This window comes from Staurois parvus, unplaced genomic scaffold (genome assembly GCF_062004578.1).
Source record: "Staurois parvus isolate SC_StPar_1 unplaced genomic scaffold, SC_StPar_1.0 ptg000436l, whole genome shotgun sequence".
Lineage (NCBI taxonomy): Eukaryota > Metazoa > Chordata > Amphibia > Anura > Ranidae > Staurois > Staurois parvus.
The window spans coordinates 5,087,446-5,115,053 of NW_028318232.1; the positions used below are offsets into that span (position 1 = coordinate 5,087,446).

The 27,608-nt window shown below is 41.0% G+C and overlaps 1 protein-coding gene across 2 annotated transcripts in view; it reads right to left on the minus strand.

Moving 5' to 3' along the window:
* Positions 1-27,608, minus strand: part of FAM234B (family with sequence similarity 234 member B) — a 160,542-nt gene that overhangs the window by 57,776 nt on the left and 75,158 nt on the right. For both annotated transcript variants that reach the window (XM_089687702.1, XM_089687701.1), the window contains 4 exons: positions 27,146-27,276; positions 22,714-22,861; positions 4,678-4,819; positions 1,319-1,462 (listed from right to left, as the gene is read on the minus strand). In XM_089687702.1, the coding sequence (XP_089543828.1) occupies positions 1,319-1,462; positions 4,678-4,819; positions 22,714-22,861; positions 27,146-27,276 (565 nt within the window). The remainder of the gene's footprint in view (positions 1-1,318; positions 1,463-4,677; positions 4,820-22,713; positions 22,862-27,145; positions 27,277-27,608) is intronic.

Genomic DNA, 27,608 nt, shown 5'->3' on the forward strand with positions numbered 1-27,608 from the left:
GCAAGCACAGAAAATGCCTTTTGATCTTGCCAGAAATGCAAGATTTGCTCATAACTTTCTGTGAGATGCACTTAAGTGCATCTCCATTTGTACTGACCTTCTGTAAATGACCAATTATCATGTCCCTCATCTATACATGAGAGTAGTACATATCTTCCTGCAATCTCCTGGGGGCCAACCATGGCTCACTCCATAGATAAAGTAGAGTGAGAATAGCCACCCTAGGCCAGGAAGGGTTTATTTACAGGATTACCAGATGAAAATAAAGAAAAACAAATCCTGAAAAATAGAAAACGAATGAAGACACCTCATCTAAGGGCTGGTTAGCTATTTTTGTTTTTGGGTTTAGATACATTTTAAACCTTTTGTGGTATGAGCTTTCTCAGTTGTCAGCTATCTGGTGGAAGTGACTCGGCAACAGTAAAGCCAACTAATCACTCCCACAGGCACACAGACATACCCCAACATCTCCCCCCCCCCCCCAGCAAAATATCCCATGCTCTGCTCTCAACTACCAGCCTGAGAATGGCATGGAAGAGCATGGCATGGGCAGAGCAAAGGGCGCCCAGGGAATATCCATTTGGTAATCCTCCCTCGGGTGGATAACTCAGGGTGCCCAGGGAATATCCATTTGGTAATCCGCCCTTGGGTGGATAACTCAGACACATGTATTACATAATTTCCTGGTTCCTGGCTCTTGTAGACAGGAAGAAGCTAATGGAGCATGATCAGTGGAGAAGAGAATAAAGAGAACCTGTCTGTCAATGTAAATATGCATAGGGGGCCAATAACCCCAAAATGTTACCTTTGATCGGCTGCAATATATTACATGCTATCACATAGGGGGAAGATAACCCAATAAAGTTAAAGCATTTGGAAAGTAATTTTTTTTCCTTTTAAAATAACGAATATGGTCTTGCACAGAGTGACTCAGAACCTCTTCTTCTGGGGTCCCCAACCAGCACTCCTGGCTCCTCCTTTTCTCGCTGCTTCCTATTGTGGCACACCTGCAAGCTTGATCCCAAGCCAATGGCTCCCACTGCTCTCAGCAAAGTCTGTGAGAGCAGGGAAAAGAGGAAACAGCCGCTGCTCTTGGGCACTGGATCGAGTGAGAATTCAGGTAAGTATAAACTGGGCTGTGAGGGGTGATAAACATACTGACACATTAAGGCAAAAAATGTATAGGCTTTACAACCACTTTAAATAAGTAGCCTTTTAGGTAGCCTCTCAGTGGAAATTACTATTTAGAAAAAACAAAAGAGAAATGATGAAACAATATTTGCAATGAGGAACACTCCCTGAAGGCATTAATGCAAACCTATAAATGTTTTTTCGAGGGAAGCTCCACTTCTGCTCCAAATCTTGCCCCCTCAGAAGAGACAGACCCTTATTGGTGGTAACAAGCAGGTCACTACAGTTGCTCCCAAAAACTGGTATTGTCTGAAGAAATTCCACATCTGAACTGTAAAATTAAACAAAATGATGCTCAGGAGATATTCAAAATGTAAGCTGGCTTTTATTGTACTCAAAGTTAGTGGTTATTCCCCCTGACAAGGCATACACTTATCTGTCACAGTACGAACTTCCATTAGAACAAATGGAGATCATGGCATGTGTGTGCCGAAGGAGCAAGGTAAGTTATTTTAACAGTCTGAGCCGGCTGCACAGTGGAGCAGGGACAGGATGTCAAAAGAAAAAAGGAAGATGAAAAACGTGAGTGCAAGGCAGAAAGAAGACCTACGTTCAACTGAGTTAGGCATTTTTAAACATATTTTTAAATAGTACCTCACTCTAGATTTACCTGCTGGTAATGTAGTACCCTGCAAAGCAATGCTGGCAGAGGACAGGGCAGCACTGTCAAGGCTCTACTACATTGTAGTGTTGAAAATCTAACAAACAGAGCTTATATGATAGGTAGAGAAAGTGCTGGCATAGCATCATGTTGCTGTCTTCATATTCCAATCACAGACTGAAACGGGTCTTTGAACATGCTGTGTTGCTCTAAATGAAGTTGGGAAAAGCAGGGGCAGGGACCTGGTTATTCTGTCTGGCAGGGGTAAGTATATTTCAAGAGTGCCAAAACTTCCAAAACAAAACAAAAAATTATTGTAAAATTATTATTATTGTATTTCAAGAGTGGCTAAACAGAATAAAACAATATTTGGCAGCTAAAACAGGTCACTTATTTGTATTTCAGCTTATTTGCTGTTTACATACAGCATAGCTGTACCATTGAACGGTAAAGCCAGTATAAATCTAATTAACTGGTAAGCATTTAACCCTATCATCTGAAGAATTATGATAAGAAGGAATGAAGGAAAGGACAAAAAGAAGGTACAGCACAAAAGTTCCTAGAACAAAACATGAAAATGGTTCTTTTGGAATTTAAAGGTAATCTGTCAAAGCAAATGACCTGTCTCAAAAAAGCACAAGGTGTTCTGCAATCAAGTGCCCTAGATCCTTATCGTTTAAGAAGCTCAATTAGCACCATATACTCCCCTAAATATCAGTATTTTAATTAGAACAGAAGGGGCCATCAGTATGAATTATCACTCTACTGAACTGCATAGTGCTGTCAGTTTGCCACCACCAGGTGTTGGAGGAGAAAAGTAGACAGTGCAGTGAGTGAAGTGATAACCATATCTGCATGGTGATGGTTCTTCACTAATTAATGGGCTGGTGGTGTGGCTTCACTGGAGTGGAGGAAGATGAGATTACAAGCCTGGCTAGAATGTCTGACACAAAAGGATCATTACAAGACTTAAGGAATAAAAACACAAATACTTTAACCATTTCCATACCGGGCACTTTTACCCCCTTCCTGCCCAGGCCATTTTTCAGGTCTCAGCACTCTCACACTTTGAAAGACAATTGCGCGGTCATACAACATTGTACCCAAACTAAAATGTTATCATTTTCTTCACACAACTAGAGCTTTCTTTTGGTGGTATTTAATCACCACTGGGGTTTTTATTTTTTGCTAAACTAACAAAAAAAAGACCAAAAATTTTGAAAAAAAAACACGTTTTTCTTTGTTTCTGTTATAAAAGTTTGCAAATAAATAATTGTTCTTCATAAATTTAAGCTGAGATGTATTCTGCTACATGTCTTTGGTGAAAATAACCCAAATTAGGATGTATTTTTTAGTTTGTAGGAAAGTTATAGAGTTCACAAACTATGCTATATATCTAAAAAGTGATCAATCCTGAAGTACTGACGGCCAATCTAATTTCTTGAGGTCCAAGAATGTCAGAACAGTACAGATATCCCCAAATGACCCCTTTTTGCAAAGTAGACAGTCCGACGTACTTCATAAGAGGCATGGCGAGTTTTTTGAAGTTGTATTTTTTTGTCAGAATTTTTCGGAAATTAAAAAAATTAAAAAAATTCTTTTCACTATTTTTTTTTTTACATACTGTCACCAGTGCAGTACAGCGTCATCATATAACTTGCATAGAGGTGATCAGGGACACTGACTGGTGACAGTATAAAAAAAAAAAAAAAAAAAAAAACTTTTTTATTATTTTAAATTTTGTATTACATTTTTTTTCAAGATTTTTTTTCATATTTCACTATGACCAAAGTAGTACAATGTTACCATAGTAACATTGTACTACTTTGGGGATGTGATCAGTATTTTTTATTTTTTTTACAAAATTTGCTTATAGCAAAGAATTACTTTGCTATAAGCAAGCATTTACCTGAATGACATCGATTCATTCAGTGCTTTTTTTTTTTTTGTGCTTAGCTGTGATTTGGCCATGGCTAATCACATGACACAGCTGGGCTGTGATTGGCCCAGCTTGTGCATGTGATCGCTGTGTCCATTCACAGCTAGGCACACTAGTATACAATGGATGGCATGAATGAAGCCATCCATTGTATACAACTGTCATGTGACCTGCTGTGATTGGTCACAGCAGGTCATATGGTACTGGCAACGGGGCCGGTATTCAGATCTGTCATCGGCCGTGTCTGAGGTACATGGCCGGTGACAGATCGCGCCGCTGCGCGGGTCTGCAGGCGTGCAAACTGCGCATGCCCGGGTGGACGCCATATGGCGCTGAGGAATTTTGCCGGCCGCCATCTGGCCATAGGCCGGGCGGGTAAAGGTTAAACAGTAGACTGTTCTAATATATCAAAATACAACATAATAGAAAAAAAAAAAAAAAAAAAGAAAACAGCGCTTGTGTACCACAAAAAATAAGTTACCAAGTGAATCTCAGCTGCAAACACACTATGAGATATCGTCATAGTATAATAACGTTTAAATAAAATATTGCGCTATATGAACTAAAAGAATAAAGACAAAAAATATATGTGAAATCATATTTATAAAGCGTAACATTTTATTTACACATGTTCTAATATATGCGATTTATGTGTATTTCATTGGGTTTAGCTTACACACCCTCTTTTAGCTACATTAAAATATTATCTGAATGGTAGTGGCAAAGTAAGACTTTTATTAGCAACTCCTCTATGCCGAAAAACAATCAAGGACCATTACAACAGAAATCCTAAGACAGCACATCTAACAGTAATGCAAGTAATCACAACTCTGAACTTCATTCAATATGTTAAGCTTAATGTTACCACGGAACTTAGAATGCTTTTTACAATTGACAGAAATTTAACAAAAAAAACATGCCAAACCCAACATATGTATTGACATACCTGTAAACACTGATCAACTTGGAAAGATTGACAGACTTTCTCTTCTCCCAGTCAGGCTCATTCTTTTGTAATACACTTGGGAAACTATCTCGATTTTTAGACTGTGCGTAGATATCTTTTAATGCTACTGCTTGGATATTCCCTGGGAAAATATATATGTAGCTGAGCAAAGTGGCAAATTCTCAAAATGTAGATTTTATACGGTTAAAATAACCATGAAAAGCATATTTACTCAGTACATACAGACATTTTTAAACAACATTTACTTTAAATAGTACAGAAACACAGCTGGTTTCATTACCTGGTATGGGCACACAAAATAGAAGACAGTTAAATTAAAATTCCAAGGGGGGAAGGGGGATGTGAGGCCTGGCTTATACATGGAGAGAATGAGCATGTGTCAGCTGAGCTCCCACTGTGACCCAGGGAAATTCTATGATCTACAGCACTCTGAACTCTTTTCCTCTACATGATTTGAAAGAGCTGCAGTTACTCCAGTCATGCCCATGACGCCTCCAAAGCAACACCCCAGTAAGGCATTCAAGTGTTCCTTCACAAGAGTGGTCCCAGGTCATCACGTGCCTTGTCCAAGATGGCGGGCCTACAACATCAGCTGGTTACTCTACTACTGAGCGAGATCACTCTTGTAGATACCCAGCCCTGCACTACCTCCTTCAGACCAGATTCTAGAACAATCTGCTTTCTCCCCTTTTCCTCATCCCAATTCATCTGAAAGTGCTGGCGAATGGGACTGGAGGGAGTTTATTTGGGCTATACCAAATAGGTCCGAAATGGAGAACTATGTCCAGCAACTTGAAACTAGTTATAATCTGAGATCCACTCCCTGAAGGTCGAGCTGTACACTACCCACTAAAAAATGGTTTAGTTGAAAAAGACTTACCTGACACTCTTGTATTCTCTGAAGACTCAAGGAAAAGGCTTGGATGCTCAAAAGGTTCATAGCTGTACCTTGTTTATGCTCCACAATGATCTTGAAAACCACAGCAGGTGGCTCTGGGGCCTGTCCAATGCCACAGGCACAGAGAACTTACTTCGAACCGTTAAGGGCATCATCACCAAGATACTTTGTGCATCCAACTCGGTGGATTTGAAAAAACATTGGGTGCACAAGACTGGGTCCTAAAAGCTCTGATCCCATGAGGCCTTGGGATGTTGTCTGCCGGGTCCATTTACCAGACCAAGGAGAACATTATACATAAGGCCAGAGAGATAAGCTCTGCTGACTTTGAAGAAGCTTCCATAACTCTGCTCCCTGACCTTTCAAGACAAATGATAGATCAACGGCATGCCCTGAAGACCTTGCTCACACTTTTAAGGGATTATGATATCCCCTAAAGTTGGGGCTTCCCTTTTCATCAGCAGATCCAGAGATGGCAGGACCCATATCGTTCAGCACTGGACAGCCTTCTCTGACCTTTCAAAGGCTCTACGCCTCTCTGACTTACTACCTATCCCCTGGCCACTGAACTGCACTGTCCCGAGTGGATCTGAATATTGCCTGACAGGTGCCCCTCTGGCAGTACCCAACTCCTGGGACTGATTCCACTGTGAAGATAAGAAATTAGTTCATTCAGAACTGCTGCTGAACTACCACTCCCCTTCTCCAGGGCAAACATTTTCGGACTGGGTAAGATACTGTACCTTTTTCCATTGGGATATTTGAGCCCTCGCATGTCTTACTATGAAAATTCCTGCTTGTATCTTGCTGACTTCAGTTCATCTTGTGGGCCTACAGGGTGCTTACCTTATGTTTTACCCTATGTGATTTACTTGTCTTCCCTTCATGCATCCTCTGTATAAACATCGATAAGATGTCCGAGATTGTTGGGGGTACCTTCCCCGCCTTGCAGTGGCTACAGTGGACTTCGATCAGCCCTTTAAAGGACCTGAGATTCCAGACAGTGATAACCAGACTACACCACCTACTGTACACCATCAGTGAGTTACATCTACTAATGCCACCTACTCAGTAGATAGCAGGGTTGCTATGGTGATCAATTTTTATTTATGTTCTGCTACATATATGCAATGTGTCATGTTATACTTTAAATCCAGTAGTGCATGGAATCATGCTTGAGAGGGTCCATGGGTGACAGCAATCCCTTACTTCTGTGCATAATGTTTGATGTTATGGTCTTGTAGCCTGTAATTTGTAGGTCACAGCTACAGGCTATTGATTTGTATATGGGGCTGTTGTAGATGTTATATTATGTTATCATGTCATAGTACTTTGTGAGTGCAGCTTGGAGCACCTTCCATGTACGTAACCATCCACTCCCCAATACAGTGCCTTGAAAAAGTATTCATACCCCTTGAAATTTTCCGCATTTTGTCATGTTACAACCAAAAATGTAAATGTATTTTATTGGGATTTTATGTGATACACAAACACAAAGTGGCACATATTTGTAAAGTGGAAGGAAAATGATACATGGTTTTCAAAATGTTTTACAAATAAATATCTGAAAAATGTGGCATGCATTTGTATTCAGCCCCCTTTACTTTGATACCCCTAACAAAAATCTAGTGGAACCAATTGCCTTCAGAAGTCACCTAATTAGTAAATAGAGTCCACTAGAGATGAGCGAATTTTTCAAAAATTCGATTCGGCGCATTCCAGGAAGAAATTTGATTCGATGCGAATTAATTCGCTACGAAGTTAACTTATAAAAAGGGTTTCTAGGCTTCAGAGAGCCTTTAAATTAGTGCAGAACACTGTACCTTTAATTTAAATGCCCTTGGAGATGAGGAAGGAGAAGGAGAAGGAGAAGGATGAGAAGAAGGAGAAGGAGAAGGATGAGAAGAAGGAGAAGGATGAGAAGAAGGAGAAGGAGAAGGATGAGAAGAAGGAGAAGGATGAGAAGAAGGAGAAGGAGAAGGAGAAGGAGGAGAAGGAGAAGGATGAGAAGAAGGAGAAGGAGAAGGATGAGAAGAAGGAGAAGGAGAAGGATGAGAAGAAGGAGAAGGAGAAGGATGAGAAGAAGGAGAAGGATGAGAAGAAGGATGAGAAGAAGGATGAGAAGAAGGAGAAGGATGAGAAGAAGGATGAGAAGAAGGAGAAGGATGAGAAGAAGGATGAGAAGAAGGAGAAGGATGAGAAGAAGGATGAGAAGAAGGAGAAGGATGAGAAGAAGGAGAAGGAGGAGAAGGATGAGAAGAAGGAGAAGGAGAAGGATGAGAAGAAGGAGAAGGATGAGAAGAAGGAGAAGGATGAGAAGAAGGATGAGAAGAAGGATGAGAAAAAGGAGAAGGATGAGAAGAAGGACAGTTCTGTGACAGTTTCTGTCTATTTCTGACAGTTCTGTGACATTCACTCCATACAGCGGTTTCAACCGCTGTATGGAGGGAATGTCCCAGAACTGTCAGAAATAGTCTATTTCTGACAGTTCTGGGACATGTATGCAGTGAATGTCCCAGAACTGTCAGAAATAGTCTATTTCTGACAGTTGTGGGACATTCCCTCCATACAGCGGTTGAAACATTGTATCTATTTGTTTCCATAAATGGATCCATTTATGGAAACAAATAGATACAATGTTTCAACCGCTGTATGGAGGGAATGTCCCAGAAATGTCATAAATAGTCTATTTCTGACAGTTGTGGGACATTCACTCCATACAGCGGTTTCAACCGCTGTATGGAGGGAATGTCCCAGAACTGTCAGAAATAGTCTATTTCTGACAGTTCTGGGACATTCCCTCCATACAGCGGTTTCAACCGCTGTATGGAGGGAATGTCCCAGAACTGTCAGAAATAGTCTATTTCTGACAGTTCTGGGACATTCACTCCATACAGCGGTTGAAACATTGTACCTATTTGTTTCCATAAATGACATTCTGCAGATACACTTAGAGGAGCTCTGCAGATACACTTTTTGCCGGCTTAGAATTATTCTTATTTTCATCCTACTTCTTCTTCTTCTTCTTCTTCGTCCTCATCCTCATCCTCTTCTTCTTCTTCTGAGGATGAGGATGAAGAAGAAGAAGAAGTAGTAGGATGAAAATAAGATTAATTCCAAGCTGGCAAAAAGTGTATGTGCAGAGCTCCTCTAAGTGTATCTGCAGAGCTCCTCTAAGTGTATCTGCAGAATAGAGGAACTCTGCACATACACTTTTTGCCGGCTTGGAATTATTCTTATTTTCATCCTACTTCTTCTTCTTCTTCTTCATCCTCATCCTCTTCTTCTTCTGAGGATGAGGATGAAGAAGAAGAAGTAGGATGAAAATAAGATTAATTCCAAGCCGGCAAAAAGTGTATGTGCAGAGCTCCTCTAAGTGTATCTGCAGAGCTCCTCTAAGTGTATCTGCAGAATAGAGGAACTCTGCACATACACTTTTTGCCGGCTTGGAATTATTCTTATTTTCATCCTACTTCTTCTTCTTCTTCTTCTTCATCCTCATCCTCTTCTTCTGAGGATGAGGATGAGGATGAAGAAGAAGTAGGATGAAAATAAGATTAATTCCAAGCCGGCAAAAAGTGTATGTGCAGAGCTCCTCTAAGTGTATCTGCAGAGCTCCTCTAAGTGTATCTGCAGAATAGAGGAACTCTGCACATACACTTTTTGCCGGCTTGGAATTATTCTTATTTTCATCCTACTTCTTCTTCTTCTTCTTCTTCATCCTCATCCTCTTCTTCTTCTTCTGAGGATGAGGATGAAGAAGAAGAAGAAGTAGGATGAAAATAAGATTAATTCCAAGCCGGCAAAAAGTGTATGTGCAGAGCTCCTCTAAGTGTATCTGCAGAGCTCCTCTAAGTGTATCTGCAGAATAGAGGAACTCTGCACATACACTTTTTGCCGGCTTGGAATTATTCTTATTTTCATCCTACTTCTTCTTCTTCATCCTCTTCTTCTTCTTCTGAGGATGAGGATGAAGAAGAAGAAGTAGGATGAAAATAAGATTAATTCCAAGCCGGCAAAAAGTGTATGTGCAGAGCTCCTCTAAGTGTATCTGCAGAGCTCCTCTAAGTGTATCTGCAGAATAGAGGAACTCTGCACATACACTTTTTGCCGGCTTGGAATTATTCTTATTTTCATCCTACTTCTTCTTCTTCTTCTTCATCCTCATCCTCTTCTTCTTCTTCTGAGGATGAGGATGAAGAAGAAGAAGTAGGATGAAAATAAGATTAATTCCAAGCCGGCAAAAAGTGTATGTGCAGAGCTCCTCTAAGTGTATCTGCAGAGCTCCTCTAAGTGTATCTGCAGAATAGAGGAACTCTGCACATACACTTTTTGCCGGCTTGGAATTATTCTTATTTTCATCCTACTTCTTCTTCTTCATCATCCTCATCCTCTTCTTCTTCTTCTGAGGATGAGGATGAAGAAGAAGAAGAAGAAGAAGTAGGATGAAAATAAGATTAATTCCAAGCCGGCAAAAAGTGTATGTGCAGAGTTCCTCTAAGTGTATCTGCAGAATAGAGGAACTCTGCACATACACTTTTTGCCGGCTTGGAATTATTCTTATTTTCATCCTACTTCTTCTTCTTCTTCATCCTCATCCTCTTCTTCTTCTTCTGAGGATGAGGATGAAGAAGAAGAAGAAGAAGTAGGATGAAAATAAGATTAATTCCAAGCCGGCAAAAAGTGTATGTGCAGAGCTCCTCTAAGTGTATCTGCAGAATAGAGGAACTCTGCACATACACTTTTTGCCGGCTTGGAATTATTCTTATTTTCATCCTACTTCTTCTTCTTCTTCTTCATCCTCATCCTCTTCTTCTTCTTCTGAGGATGAGGATGAAGAAGTAGAAGAAGAAGAAGAAGTAGGATGAAAATAAGAATTCCAAACCGGCAAAAAGTGTATGTGCAGAGTTCCTCTATTTCTGACAGTTCTCTGACAGCTTCTTCACATGTACAGCGGTTGAAACATCTGTATCCTAAATGGAAACTAATAGATACAATGTTTCAACCGCTGTACATGTGTTCCTTCTGTCAGAGAACTGTCAGAAATAGCGGAGCTCTCTGCAGGGACACTTTTGCCGGCTGATCGGGAAAAATCCGATTCGCGCACCCGAAGTAGGCAAATATTCGGATTCGACGCGAATCGAATTTTTCCTGAAATTCGTATCGAATTCCGGTTCGCCTGGTTCGATTCGCTCATCTCTAGAGTCCACCTAAGTGTAATTTAATCTCAGTATATATACAGCTGTTCTGTGAAGTCCTCAGAGATTTGTTAGGGAACATTAGTGAACAAACAGCATCATGAACACACCAAACAGGTCAGGGATAAAGTTGTGGAGAAGTTTAAAGCAAGGTTAGGTTATAAATAAAAACATCCCAAGCTTTGAACATCTCACAGAGCATTGATCAATCATCTGAAAATGGAAAGAGTATGGCACAACTGCAAACCTACCAAAGACAGGACTGTCCACCTAAACTTACAGTCCAGGCAAGGAGAGCATTAATCAGAGAAGCAGCAAAGAGGCCCATGATAACTCTGGAAGAGCTGCAGAGATCCACAGCTCAGGTAGGAGAATCTGTCCTCAGGACAACTATTAGTTGTGCACTCCACAAATCTGGCCTTTATGGAAGAGTGGCAAGAAGAAATCAATTGTTGAAAGAACGCCAGAAGAAGTACCGTTTGCAGTTTGTGAGAAGCCATGTGGGGGACACCGCAAACATGTGGAAGAAGGTGCTCTGGTTAGATGAGACCAAAATTGAACTTTTTGGCCTAAAAGCAAAACGCTATGTTTGGCAGAAAACTAACACTGCATATCACCCTGAACACACCATCCCCACCATGAAACATGGTGGTGGCAGCATCATGTTGTGGGGATGCTTTTCTTCAGCAGGGATAGAGAAGCTGGTCAGAGTTGATGGGAAGATGGATGGAGCCAAATACAGGGCAATCTTGGAAGAAAACCTGTTAAGAGTCTGCAAAAGACTTGAGACTGGCTGAGAGTCACCTTCCAGCAGGACAATGACCCTAAACATACAGCCAGAGCTAAAATGGAATGGTTTAGATCAAAGCATATTCATGTGTTAGAATGGCTCTGTTAAAGTCCAGACCTAAATCCAATTGAGAATCTGAGACAAGACTTGAAAATTGCTGTTCACAGATGCTCTCCATCCAATCTGACAGTGCTTGAGCTATTTTGCAAAGAAGAATAGGCAAAAATTTCTCTCTGTAGATCTGCAAAGCTGGTAGAGACATACCCAAAAGGATTTGCAGCTGTAATTGCAGTGAAAGGTGGTTCTACAAAGTTTTGACTCAGGGGGGCTGAATACAAATGCATGCCACGCTTTTCAGATATTTATTTGTAAAAAATGTTGAAAACCATTTATCATTTTCCTTCCACTCCACAATTATGTGCCATTTTGTGTTGGTCTATCACATAAAATACCAATAAAATATATTTAATTTTTTTGTTGTAGCATTACAAAATTTCAAGGGGTTTGAATACTTTTTCAAGGTACTGTATGTTCTCCAGCTGTCAGGTAGGGATCTTGAATTATACTAATATTTTCTACTTGTGAACTAGGTAAGATCCTAGTTTATAGAGTGTTTTCTCTCCCCACATTCTCTTCTTTCCCTGTTAATTTACATCCTCCTATCCAGATGCTCTTTACCTTGCCCTCCCCTCCTCCTAGATATTCGAAATACCCCTTCTTTTCTTTTAATTCCTTGCCAACCCTTCACCTGGTTCCCTAGCATCCACCTGTGTTTCTCTCTTGAACACACCTCTTACACCTCTCCTTTCTCCTACTCTCTTTTTCCATTACCTCCCCTTCCACCTTCTCTATCAACATCATACCATTCTTTGTGCTGCCCCCCCATCTCTTTTTTTGCAAAATATGCTCCTACAATAGTTCAAGAGTTTGTTGTTGGTTCTGGCCAGCTCACTGGTTTGCTTTAAAAAAGGCCTGGATTCTTTCCTAGATACACAGAATATAACTGGATACTAACATTTATAGGTAAAGTTCATGGTCATTGAACCAGGTTTTGGTGCTTTTGGCAGTGTGGGCAGGTGCCAAGTCCTGCTTGAAAATGAAGTCAGCATCCCCATAAAGCTCGTCTGCGGAAGGAAGCATGAAGTGCTCCACAATCTCCTGGTAGACGGCTGTAATGACCCTGGACTTAATGAAGCACAGTGGACCAACACCACCAGATGACATGGCTCCACAAATCAACACAGACTGTGGAAACTTCACACTGTACTTCAAGCATCTTGCAGTGTGTGCCTCTCCATTCTTCCTCCATACTCTGGGTCCCTGGTTTCCAAATGAGATGCAAAAGTTGCTCTCATCAGAAAAGAGGACTTTGGACCACTGAGCTACAGAACAGGTCTGTTTTTCTTCAGCCCAGGTAAGACGCTTCTGACATTGTTTGTTGTTCAGGAGCAGCTTGACTAGAGGAATACGACATTTGAAGCCCATGTCCAGGATCCATCTGTGTGTGGTGGCTCTTGATGCACTGACTCCAGCCTCAGCCCACTCCTTGTGAAAGTCCCCAACACTTTTGAATGGCCTTTTCCTGACAATCCTCTCCAGGCTGCGGTCATCCCTGCTGCTTGTGCACCTTTTTCTTCCACACTTTTCCCTTCCACATAACTTTCTATTAATATGCTTTGATACAGCACTTTGGGAACATCCAACTTCTTTTGCAATTACCTTTTGAGGCTTTTCCTCCTTATGGAGGGTGTCAATGATGGTTTTCTGCACAACTGTCAGGTCAGCAGTCTTTTCCATGATTATGATTCCTACTGAACCAGACTGAGAGACCATTTAAAGGCCCAGGAACCCTTTGCAGGTGTTATGGCTTAATTAACTGATTAGAGTGTGACACTTTGAGCCTAGAATATTGCACCTTTTCACAATATTCTAATTTTCTGAGATTGTGGATTTGGGGTTTTCATGAGCTGTAAGCCATAATCATCACAGTTATGACAAATCGCGGCTTGAACTATCTTGCTTTGCATGTAATGAGTCTATCTCATATATTAGTTTTGCCTTTTCAGTTGCATTACTGAAATAAATGAACTTTTGCACGATATTCTAATTTTTCGAGTTTCACCTGTATGTAACAATGCCACGGGGATAAACAACCAGTCTAAACAGAGCCAGATTCTGTATTCTCTACACAAATCTAAAGTTGGCATAGCTATCTCTCCCTTCTGTACTGACTGTTATAGCTGAATGTGTTTACATGCTCTGTCACCTTTACTAGTGGCTCGGCAGCCATCTTGGGTAGTCAGTGACAGTGTGTATAGACAGTAACAGAAGAGGATGTACACTGTATTCCTGTGATGATACTAGTAAACCTAATCATAAAGTAAGAGTGCAACAATAAAGCAATGGTGCATCCAGCAACAAAGGCCTCATCTCTCAGCAGACAGAAAGTATCACACTGGCTGATCTAGAGAGAGCGTAAAACAAAACAACAAGAGATACTGGCACCTTGAGAAAGTAAATCCACAGATACCCAGCAGGAAGATGGCGCTGATAGGCACATTAACCTCTTGCCAACCGCGCTATAGCTGAATGATGGCTACAGCGTGGTTGTCCAGTTATGGGAGGGCGTCATATGATGTCTCCCCAGAACGCGCGCTCCCGGCGATCTCCATGATCGTTGTGTCCTACAGACACAGCTGATCACATGATGTGGTAAAAGGTCAATCACAACGGCCTTTTACCACGTGATCAGCCGAGTCCAATGACACAACAGATCACTGGTAAGTGCAGTTGCCGGTTATCGGCTGTACTTTCCTCATACTGTTACAGCGTGAGGAAAGTACTGCCGATAACCGGCAATTGTCAGAGGACGGATCGGCACTGATCATTGCCCTGATGATCAGTACCCAGCAGTGCCACCCACAAGTGCCCAGCAGTGCCACCCACCTGTGCCCAGCAGTGCCACCCACCTGTGACTAGCAGTGCCCCCCCCATCAGTGCCACCCATCAGTGCCAACAGTGCCACCCATCAGTGCCCATCAGTGTTGCATATCAGTGCAGCATCGTCAGTGCCACCTCATCAGTGCCGCCTATCAGTGACCATCAGTGCTGCCAATCCGTGCCACCTCATCAGTGCTGCCTATCAGTGCCTATCAGTGCAGCTTCATCAACGCACATCAGTGAAGGAGAAAAATTACCTGTTTGCAAAATTTTATAATAGAACAAAGAAAACCTTTTTTTTTTTAATTTTTTGCTCTTTTTTGGTTTATAGCGCAAAAAATAAAACACCCAGTGGCGAATAAATACCACCAAAAAAAAGCTATACAGTATTTGTGTGGAAAAAAAAATTAATATGGGTAGTGTTGCATGACCGCGAAATTGTCATTCAAAGTGCGACTGCGCTAAAAGCTGAAAACTGGCCTGGGCAGAAAGGGGATACAAGTGCCTGGTAGGAAAGTGGTTAAGTGAATTTGATGGAGAGCAGACCTCCTGGAGTTCCTGGGCTGAAAGACTGGAACAGTACTTCAGTGCAAACGCTATACCTCCTGATAGGCAAGTAGCTGTATTTCTGACAGCTGTTGGGGCAAAAACATATGACACTCTTAGAGATCTCCTGTTTCCTGAGAAACCAGCAAAGTAACCATTGACAGAACTCTTAAAACTATTAGAGGATCATTTTCAGCCCAAACCGTTGGAAATAGCAGAAAGATTCAGTTTTTATTATTATTATTATACAGTATTTATATAGCGCCAAAGGGTTTGCTCAGCGCTGTATCGGCGGCAACAGCAGCCAGCTGAAGAGATTAAGGCATATGTGGTAGCCCTTTGCAAACTGGCCTCCACCTGGTTATTTGGGGAGTACCTATCTACTGCACTGAGGGACAAGTTTGTCCGGGAACAAAATAGTGAAAATATTCAAAAGAGACTTCTGAACTATTCTGGCTAGAAGAAGAGGGTGTCATTTATAAAGTAGAGCACAGTGAATGGGCCTCACCTATTGTGCCAGTAAAGAAATCAAATGGGGACTTGCGCATTTGTGGGATTTTCATATTGCATTAAATACCCAATTGGAGGTAGACCAGTATCCTCTACCCAGAGTAGATGACATCTTCGCCTCACTTGCTGGAGGACAGAAGTTCACCAAGATCAATCTCAGACAAGCTTACTTACAGTTTGAGGTCCACCCCTCCTGTCGAAAATACCTCACCATTAACACCCGCAAGGGGTTGTACAAACACAATCGGCTGGTGTTTGGCATAGCATCTGTGCCAGCCATCTGGCAGAGAAAGATGGATGAAATTTTAGCAGACATTCCCTTCACGCAGTATCTGTTAGATGATATGCTCATCGCTGGTAGGACCAAGAACACAAGTGAAACGTAGAGCTTGTTTTGCAAAGACTCCAAGACCAGGGTCTCAAGGTGAACTTAGCAAAATGCAAATTCATGTCACCTAAATTGGAGTTTTCTGGCCACCTAGTAGATGCTGAAGGTATTCACACCACTGAAGCCAAGGTTGATGCTTTAGTCAAGGCTCCAGCCCCAACAAATGTTCAGCAACTACGATCGTACCTTGGCCTGCTTAACTACTATAATAAATTTCTTCCAGACCTACCTCACACTTTGTTCCCACTGCATAGGCTCCTGGAGAAACACTCCAGATGGGAGTGGTCATCTGAATGTCAACAAGATTTTGAGATCTCTAAACATAAACTGTTGGCGTCACGCATGAATGTACATTATGACCTCCACAAGCCTGTCACCTTGGCTTGTGATGCCTCTCCTTATGGTCTGGGTGCGGTACTGTCCCACCTCCTACCAGACGTGTCTGAGAAATCAGTGGCCTTCGCCTCCAGATCCTTGACAAAGACAGAAAGCAACTACTCCCAAATTGATAAAGAAGCACTTGCTTTAATATAGGGAATTCGGAGGTTTCACCTTTACCTGTATGGTAGAGAGTTTACCATATTAAAAGATCATAAACCGCTTCTTCAGATTTTTAGCTCTGAAAAAGGCATCTCTCAGACAACTGCAGTCCATCTCCAACGCTATGCCCTATTTTTGGGCGCATACAGCTACCGAATAAAGTGTCCAAGCCATGATGCCAATGCGGATGCAATGTCCCGGCTAACGGAAATGCCTCCAGCCTCTTCTTCATCTGTCAAGAGTTGTCGGTACACCACCACATGCTTCCTGTCTTCTGGAGAGATAGCAGCCCATACAGCCAAAGATACTTTCCTGAAAACAGTACTCTCCTTTATACAAACCGGTTGGCCAGCGATTGTAACACAGGATTACAAACCTTACTACCGAAAACGTATGGAATTGACTGTGAATGATAATTGTGTCTTATGAGACGAATAAGTGATTGTTCCAAAGTCTCTCCAGAGGCATATCTTGGACTTGCTACACACTGGAACCACATGAATTAAACAAAAAGCACGAGGGTATGTGTGGTGGCCAAACGTAGATGCAGACATCACACATATGTCAATTCTTGTGCAGGATGTGCACAAACTGCCAGAGACCCTCCACGAGGATGTATTCAGCCCTGGTCTTGGCCCATGGTTTCATCTTCCCTTGGATTTTGCAGGTCCTATAAAGGGTCAAACCTTCTTGATTGTAATTGACACCCATTCCAAATGGCCTGATGTCATTCCACTTACCCAGCCAACTGAAAAGGCAATGATTTCCATACTATTGCACCTGGTGGCTACATTTGGATATCCCAGGGAGATACGTCACAGATAACGGTGCCCAATTCACAAGCTAAGAGTTTCAGAGTTTTCTTACTGTTTACAAGATCAAACACAAGTTAACCGTGCCTTATCACCCAGCAATGAATGGTCAAGCAGAGCGGTTTGTACAGACTTTCAAGAACTATTTCAAGGCCACAGTGGCTGCAACTAGCCAGAAGTCCTTGTCACTTCAGCAGTTGGACTCATTTCTTTTTGCTTACAGAATTACACCACATGCTACCACTGGTAAAACACCAGCTGAGCTTATGCTGGGAAGACAACCATGGACTGCTTTTGACATGCTTCGCCCTCAGACCATCCATGAAAATGTACTGCAATCCCAAGAGAAGATGGTTACTACCAAAGAGTCTCCCAATTTCACAGCCCACCAAGAGGTCTGGATCCGAACTTATGGTTGTTCCGACACTCGATGGCTGCCCGCTACCATTGTAGAATCTTTGGGACCCAAGATGTAGAGTTCACCTGGAAGATAATTCTATTACCAGACAACATGCAGACCAACTCCGGTCTCGTTCCCGGTTACCTGACTCCTTCCTAACTTCTTTGACCCCAAGTCCATGGTGTCCACACCCAGCGTAACAGAATACATCTGGAATGGTGTTTGGGTTGACTCTGAAAACTTGGATTTGCTGCCTGTGGGGGCCTGTGGCTCTGGATAAGAGTCTTCTCCTAACTCCGTTGTGCCCTCTTCGACCCAACCAGTCCCCCTTTTTTCTGGTCCTATCACCTCCAACATCCTGCCTCATAGTAACCATCCACATTGACACCACCACCCTCCTGACTGCTTACAGCTTCAAGAAAGGATACGAGATTTCCGTCGGCCCTCGTATACGCCCTGGAAACATTCTGATACTGATTTGTCCCCACAACTTTCTTCTGAAGACTAGTCTTCACCTTTTAGACATACTGTCCCAGTTCCTGTGGATGAACTGTGTTTCAAATGGTTATTGTTGTTATTGGGTTTTGTAATTGTTGTTCTTGTTTTATTTTGGGGTTTTTTTGGAAGAAAGGAATGTGTTATAGCTGAATGTGTTTACATGCTCTGTCACCTTAACTAGTGGCTCCGCTCCGGAATGACACACAAGTCAGAGGGCATGGCAGCCATCTTGGGTTGTCAGTGTATAGACAGTAATAGAAGAGGATGTATAAAGTAAGGTGCAGCAATAAAGGAATAGTGCATTCAGCAACAAAGGCCTCATCTCTCAGCAGACAGAAAGTATCACACTGACCATATGTCTTCTTCATATAATTGTGTCAGGAAAGGCCTGCCCATAGTGCAGGTGAAGTTCTGCGGTGCACAAATATGCGCATGCGCAGAGTCCTTACAAGCCAAACAGATGTGCAGGCACTTGGACATAGGCACTCGCGCATACAGGCGACCGCCTGTCATTAATGCTGGCGCCAAAAGGGCTATTTAAACTGCCTGCAGTATTTGTGCCATTGCCATATGGTCTTATTCCTGCTTGTGTTCCCTGATTCCTGTGATTGTCTCCTGATACCAAACCAGCTTGTTCCTGACTTCCGCTTGACCGCTACCTGCCCTGACCTCTGCCTTGCCTTGGATTATCCTTCTGTCTCCGCTCCTGTCTGATTGATCCTCCGTTGTTGACCTGGCCTGTCACCCGACTACTCTTCCTCCTGCCGCTTTAAGCCTGATCTGCCTGACCAATACTGAACCCGGCTTGTCTGACCCTGCATCCTCAGCACGCTGCTCTCGGGTATCCATCCATCCAGCACGGCTGCATCAGAACTCTGCTCCCTACCTACAACTCATCAGCTTACCAGCTATTACTGAACTGATCACAGGCACTCATACCCCACCGTGCCCCTGCGACCGCTGTCTCACCATCAGCGGTCCTTAAGCCGGAGTTGTACGGGAGGCCTGTCTCTTCACGTCAGGCTCACTATCCAGGTACGTGACAAATTGATTCTATTTGAGGTGGTTCCACAGCACTAACCTAACCTCCAATGCTAAGGATGTGTCCATCAACATAAACAACAATTTTCCCAACCACCTCCTGAATAATACCACTAACTTCAAAGGACAGCTCCTTTTTCTTAAATTTACGGTTTGTGGTAAAACGTACACATTGGCAAACCTCTAATTGCCTAACGTGAGACTGCTATTGCTGCATGTTATCTCCAGATTCTTTAAGAGTTTTTGAAGAGAAGTGTTTTGGAAGGAAGGGATTTTAACTTTGCTCTTGAGCCACATAAAGACAGATGTCAAACTCATAAGTCCCATAGTCAATTGAATTATTTAAAAAAACGACTATCCAAGCACTGACTAGTGGACAGATATAAAAGATATTGCACCTGCAGGATAGAAACTATACCTTTTTCTCTGTCACACACCAGTTGTACAGTCATATACACTACTTTTTCTCTAGGAACCATGCCCTAGAGTGGAAACCAATAATCGACATTGCTGACAACTCTCGTTTTTCTTATCATGGAGATGCCTCAGGCTCCCTGGTCCAGGTGGACATGGCATCTAAATAATACTCTTCTGTCAATGTCATCATGCAACTACTAAAGCTATGTGCAACTTTGTTAGACCAAAAGTGCAACAGTACACATTCTCCACTTCAATGGAAAGCTTTGAAAGCCCTGTCCAAGGGGTCTATGTCTAACACAGACCGAGAGTCAAAAAGAAATGCTCAATGGCACACTTTATAAACTACACACCTTGAAAACTAAACATAAATCCATCCCAATGCCTGAATATTTGGCAGGCAACTCTAATACCAGATCTTCTCTTCTTCAACTCTATGATCAAGTACACAAGAACTACCCTCCCCCTCTACAGACCCTGTGACGTTCCACCTTGACCAAGTCCCTATGTAATAGTTTGAAGAGACAGCACTCCCTGGATCCCTTTATCCTTAGACAGCAGCAAGAGATGTAGAGAAGGCCCTTGATAGGGTCAGTTGGCCATCTCACAAACAATACAAGCCCACTGGGAATGGGCCACAACCTCCTCCATAAATCCTGGCCCTCCACTCCATATCATATTCCAGGATTTGTGCAAACGGTTCCCTATCACCAGGTTTTTCTATCCAGAATGGCACCCATCAGGGTTGCCCTTTATCCAACTTATTATATATATGTGCTGGTGATGGAACACCTTGCCAAAGTCCTGTGGAATAACCTTTCTTTTTCTGGCATTTGGGTAGGTCCTCATCATATTTAACTCACTTTATTTGCTGATGACCTTTTTATGTATGGGATCAACCCCCACGTATCCATGCCATTGACAGTTCATGAATTTAAACAATTTGGCATCTACAGAAATTTTAAAGGTTAATTTTTGAATGCATCTCTTTCTCCTCCAGCAAATATTCTCCTTCAAGCACTGTCAAATACTTGGGGATTAGATTCCATCAGATCTTACACAATTATATAATCTGAACTATGTACCATTCATCCAAAGGACCCTAGCAGATTTAAAAACATACAACCGCACACTATCTTAAAAATAGATATCATCTTTAAATTTCAGCACACTTTTCAGATAATCCCTGTTGTGTTTCAGATAATCCTTAAGTGCTTCAGGTAGCCTTCACCAATTTCATATGGGGTAGTGCCCCCAAGATTACATCAGATGATCTCGTTTTTCCCAAAATTTAGAGGGGCTGCGGGTGCCCCCGACCTATCCGGATACCACACTGCTTCTGTTGTGGATTGTTTCCACAACTTCTCCTGCAAACACTGGATCCTTAAAGAACAAGCCCTTTCTGCCCATTACCTTCTGGCCCTCCTTTGGATTGATTCTGTGCTCGGGGGGGTATACACTAGTAGAATTTTGTTCAAGATTTCTTGTTGTAAGAACATTGTAAGAATATTAGTTTGATTTTATAATCATTAGTGGGGTCAGATCGATGTTCATTTTTGTGATGAAAATACTTGGGAGTAAAAATTTTACTTGAATGTATAAAGTCCATTCATTCCAAAATAAAATGTTAAAAGCAAATTAAATTTTTAACTACTTTCGAACAACATTCAAATGTACTGAGAGTTTTCTAAGCATTTTCCTAAGAATTTTCATATGAATATTTGTTCGAAATTCTGTCAGTGTATACCCAGATTTATTCTGTGAGAAGTCATCCAATCACTACCTAATCTATATTCTGTGCACTGGCTTCCCACCAAATCTGGAGTCCAGTCTGGCTCGAAATCCTCAGCTCTGCTACAGTGGTTGGCATATGAACACCTTGCCTTGTTTCTACATTTGATTCCAAATAAAACAAACACATGCATTGACATGGTTTTTTTGCCTTCCTCTGGATCAACTGTGGGTATAGGACTATAACTTTTTTTTTTTTTCTATGGTTGAACTGGATGGACTTTTGTCTTTTTTCAGCAAGACTAACTATGTAACTATGTAATTGACCTAACAGGACTTAAGATTTCTTTATATCAAGACTCTGCCATTTAAAACATCCTTTTATCTTTGTGTATATTCTGGTCTCCCCGACGATGTGGAAAAATGAGCTGCAGATTTGGGTGCAACCTACCCTCCAGAAGAAACATTACATTAACACCATTTATCCTATGCCTGTAGAGCTCACAAAACCAACTTCAAAATCCTTTCAAGCTGGTATAGATGCCCATCTACTCTCCAGTATCTACTCTGTCAGTATCTTGATGCTTACACCATCCAGGGACAATTTCATATATTTGGTGAGCCTGCTTCCCAGACTCTGGGATAGGATCCTGCAGATCTATGCTAGAGTCACTGATATGGTTGTCCCCAATTCTGCACATGTGATGCTTCTTTCTTTGATCTCTGGTTCCATAAAGAATGCCAAAAGAGGCATTCATAGACATTTCCCCACTGCAACCTATGCAATTATCCTACATCACTGGTGGTCACAACAGGCTCCTACCATACTAAAATGGGTCACAAAACTACATAATGCTACCTGACAGATGTAATGTCACTTTTTTCTTATGCTTTACATCAGCTTTTGACTTCCACTGTAATTAGTCATCTTGTATTGTTTCTCACTCTGTTTGTTGCTACATTGTCCTGTATCTTACAAAAATCTAATAAAATTAGACCAAACTAAATAACAATCCCTCATTCCTGGTTCTTATTTGCAAAAATGAGAAAACAAAAACTCAATTAGTTTCTCACACTGATCTACTATTAGATATTGTATGTTTCACTTTTCCTGCATAGGTGAAAATGAGGACCAAATTCTGGATAGATGATGCAGACCTTCGTTTTCATTCAGTGTTCAAAAATAAACACTTTTGCTTACAATAACTTCCATCCAAGCAAGAATGAGTAAATACATCAAATGTTATATTTTTAAGCATTCATACAGTAAAGTGCCATTATATAGATAAAAAAAAAGTTTACTTACCAAACCCAAAAAGGATGTAAATAGCCCCTTGACATGTGTAGTATGCCTGAGGGTCTATAACCTTTCCTTCTCCCATCCTGCTGTATTTTACTATTCCACCCAAAGGCTTCCCAGTAAGACCAGACACTAAGAGGAAACCAAGATCTGGCTACATGGAAAAACATGAAAAAGAAAAAACAATCAGAAAAGTGACCTCTGAGAATTTTGAATGATGTATTTATGATGCTGTTTTCTGTGATTTGTTTATTGTGTCTACAGGAATAAAGGGTCACCAATTCACTAAATATATCCAACTGGCCCTAACAAAGTTTACCTAACCCTAGTTCTACTGTGGGCAATGGGATACCAAAAGACATGAAAGCCCAAGACCTAGCAGTACAACCGCTTTACCAAATTATCATAACTAACTTCAGGGTGAGCAAATCCACTTTAATATTTTGCCTGAAAACAGACAACATGAGGTAAAACCTTATCTCTTAGATTGTAAGCTCCAAGGAGCAGGGCCCTCTTAACTCTCTTGTATTGAACTGTATTGTTGCTGTATTGTCTCCTGCTATATTGTAAAGAGCAGGGCAAACTGTTGGCACTATATAAATCCTGTATAATAATAATAATAATAATAATCAGATCACAACATAGAAGCAGATTTTTCTCCCCACGGGCACTCTGCTAAAGACACTGACAGCTGGCCAGATCCAGCATACTGCAGGGTAATAAGCTCCCTAGGTTTTGAGAAGACCCCTGTTCACTGCATTGCCAGGATAAAGATCATGTAATCTATACTTTTCCAGGAATGTTCTACTTCTATTCTGAGATTTAAAAAACTCTGTTGTGATAGACTATGCATGACTGAGAGAATCAGGTTAGAGTGACTGCAGAAGCCATTTTATCTGTTAAGCTAGAGGCACCATAGGTTGATGGATGACCTATCAATGACATGATGAGGTGGAGTCAGGACACAGTAAAGTAAAACATTGTGAAACAGGGGTGAAAAGGGTGGTTAAATATAATGGAAAAACTTCCAAATATGATATCGGAGGAACATATTATAAGGATGCTATTTAAAGAGAACTAGTCAGAAAAACAAATTTGTGAGAATCTAAAACTCCAGATTTAGAGTCTCACAGCCGATAGATTGACTTGTGTACAAGCAGCCTGCCCATACATGGATCAAAATTCATCCTATCATCATCCTGCTGACCTGGACGAATTTTGTTCTATCTATGGCCAGCTTTATCTCTCAGTTTTGCAGTTATTTAGTTGTATTATCTTCCTGTCTCAGTATCAGGCTGTAGTGTGTCCAGGGCTGATAATTAAAGCACTGTACTGGCTTCTGGAGGACAGAAAAATAACCACTTCATGGCCATTTTTTTCTATTTAGCACTGAGCTACTTAAACTAGTAATTGCGCTGTCATAATTTTTTTTCACACAAATAGAGCTTTTTTTTGGTGGTATTTGATCACCACTTGGTGTTTTATTTTTTACGATATAAAACGAAAAAATACCCAAAATTTTGAAAACAAACCCCAATATTTTCTACTTTCTATCATACATATCAAGTAAAGAATAAATAAAAAAAATAAATTTCTTCATAAACTTTTGCCAAAATGTATTCTGCTGCATGTCTTTGGTTAAAAAAAATCCCAATAAGTGTACAGTGGGGATCGAAAGTTTGGGCACCCCAGCTAAAAATTTGTATTAATGTGCATAAAGAAGCCAAGGAAAGATGGAAAAATCTCCAAAAGGCATCAAATTACAGATTAGACATTCTTATAATATGTCAACAAAAGTTAGATTTTATTTCCATCATTTACACTTTCAAAATAACAGAAAACAAAAAAATGGCGTCTGCAAAAGTTTGGGCACCCTGCAGAGTTAATATCTTGTACTGCCCCCTTTGGCAAGTATCACAGCTTCTAAACGCTTTTTGTAGCCAGCTAAGAGTCATTCAACTCTTGTTTGAGGTATCTTTGCCCATTCTTCCTTACAAAAGTCTTCCAGTTCTTTGAGATTTCTGGGCTGTCTGTCACGCACTGCTCTTTTAAGGTCTATCCATAGATTTTCAATTATGTTGAGGTCAGGAGATTGTGAAGGCCATGGCAAAACTTTCAGTTTACGCCTCTTGATGTAATCCCCCGTGGATTTCGAGGTGTGTTTAGGATCATTATCCATTTGTAGAAGCCATCCTCTCTTTAACTTCAGCATTTTCACAGATGGCATCAAGCTACCATCCAAAATGTGCTGAAATTTTATTGAATCCATATTTCCTTCTACTTGTGAGATGTTCCCTGTGCCACTGGCTGCAACACAACCCCAAAGCATGATTGATACAACCCCATGCTTAACAGTTGGACTCATTAAATTCTGTGCCCCTTCTTCTCCAAACGTACCTTTGCTCATTCTGGCCAAAAAGTTCAATTTTAACCTCATTGGTCCACAGAACTTGTTTCCAAAATGCATCAGGCTTGTCTATATGTTCATTTGCAAAGGTCAAACAATGATTTTTGTGGTGAGGACGTAGAAGAGGTTTTCTTCTGATGACTCTTCCATGAAGACCATATTTGTACAAGTATCTCTTTATAGTGGAATAGTGTACCACAACTCCAGTGTCTGCCAGATCTTTCTGGAGGAATCGTGCAGTGAAACGTGGGTTTTGAATTGTTTTTCTCACAATCCTGCGAGCTGTTCTGTCTGATATTTTTCTTGGTCTTCCAGATCTTGCTTTAACTTCCACTGTTCCTGATGACTGCCATTTCTTAATTACATTCCGAACAGAGGATACTAGATTTATTTTAATATTATATTATATTTATTATTTAATATTATTTTAATATTTATTAGAGTGATATGTGTAGTTTTTACGATTACTGTGACTATTAATTTTATTTTCATTTTATTCTATTCTATATTATCTTCACCATTGTTTATTAAAATGTATTTTTTGCATTTATTTATAAATATTGACTCATAAGGATTTATATATAATGTATTGAAGCGATAAAGTTTATTGCACTAATGTATTATGACCTATATCATAACCAGGGTCACCTGATATGATCACTTATATGCTGATCCAAATATGCCCTATTGTCATTCCACATAGGCTGCACTGATTTATACTCTACTACACCTCCTTTTTGAATATAGATACTATTCTGAGTGTATTTCCTACAACTGGTAGCTATATCTTTAACATATGCAGATCATACAGTTTGATCCCAATTGCATATTTCCTGTTATAATTATACAGTCTTTCCTGGTGACCCTTGTTATGGAAACTGCCGTGTGACTCCGTTTATATGGCGCTCGTGCATGCGCCGTTTAGGTGGGCTACATGAAAATGGCGCCTGCCGCGGAGACATTTGGCGGACACAAAATGGCACCCGCGAACAGCGCATGCGCAGTTTTCTTTATTTAAAGCTGCATTAGACGTCCACCGCTGTAGGCGAACCCCCTATGACTACGTGCCATCGAAGGAAACGCGTCAGGGAGGGACTACAGCGTTGTGATGTGACGCCGCCGGCGCCAGGAGGGCCCCGGCGGCCATCTTCATACCTTCACATGGTCAGTGTTTTTGCTCCTATCGCCCTGTATGTTACATGTGGAATAAACCTTTCTTGTAAAAGGATATCACACTATTTGGCCTCCTCTGTTTTTTGGGGCTCCTTGTGAGCTATCTAAACCAGCAGAGCAGCTTCTTCTAGTGTGCCAGTGTATACCAGGCAGTGAGGGGTACCTGACCAGACCTAACCAGATCCACAAAGGGAATTCCAGCGTGCTGATGATATCTTCTTTATATGCGCATTACAATTGCGTATCTAGTAAGTGCGCAATCTTCCCACGTTATTTTCACATCACCATTTCCTTGGATATAATCACTGGATTTTGAGGATCATCAGAGATCTCCCATGCACCTATATTGTGAACTATGTTGGATTGATGTTTCAGGCACTTCTCACTTTTGGTCACTCCTTAGTGACAATTTATCTGCACATTGTCACTGGATTTATTGTATCACATTCCTGATTTTAGGTAATTTTGGATGAAGCATTTTTATGTAATTTATTTTATTTTATGTGACATATTATGTGATTTTTTTAGTGGATATTTTTAGCGCTGCACCCTGCTTTTTATAATTTGTTTGAAGGTTTTATATGGTACCTTTGATGTTTGGCTGCTATTTATGTTTTAAGTGCTCGCTTATCTCTTGATTATTAATCTGAGAAATAAGGCTGCATTTTTATAAAAACTCAAGAATGGAGACTTGTTAGACTAGTTATCTTTAAATAAAGCACAAATGTCACTTAATGTTATAACTAATAAAATATTTCAATCAGCTTTGTAATTTATGTATTTGAAACAATCAAACGAAACTTAGTTGTTAACTTTTGAAATCACATTATCTTGTTTGCCTCGTTATAGGTTTCTTACTTGGTTTTCTCCAACGGTGAGAACCAATAGGTCACTGGTGTTATCCTCATCGAGATCTGGCAAAACAACAGCAGGTGCTGCCATAGTTTCAAGAGATACACGGCTTGGATCCATGGTCCATATTGTTGACCCTTCAAAAGACAAAAGGGCAGAGGTGTTATGAGTACTATCCTGCTATAAATGTATTTCTCCCATTCCATTACAGTTTCCAAAGAAAAGCCTGATGCTGGCACTGTATAGTGGTGTGCAATCCTTATGTTATAGTGGCTAGGGCTCTGGCCTACAGTCCTGGACACAGACTATTCATCAAGAGGTCAGATCATGTCATACTGTAATCCTATATAAATACATTGCTAAGAGCCGGTTCATACTTGAATCAGACAGGAAAATGATCCACCTTCCTGTGCAATTCCTATGCATCCCCTTGTCATGCGATTTTGCAGTCCATTCATTATATATATTA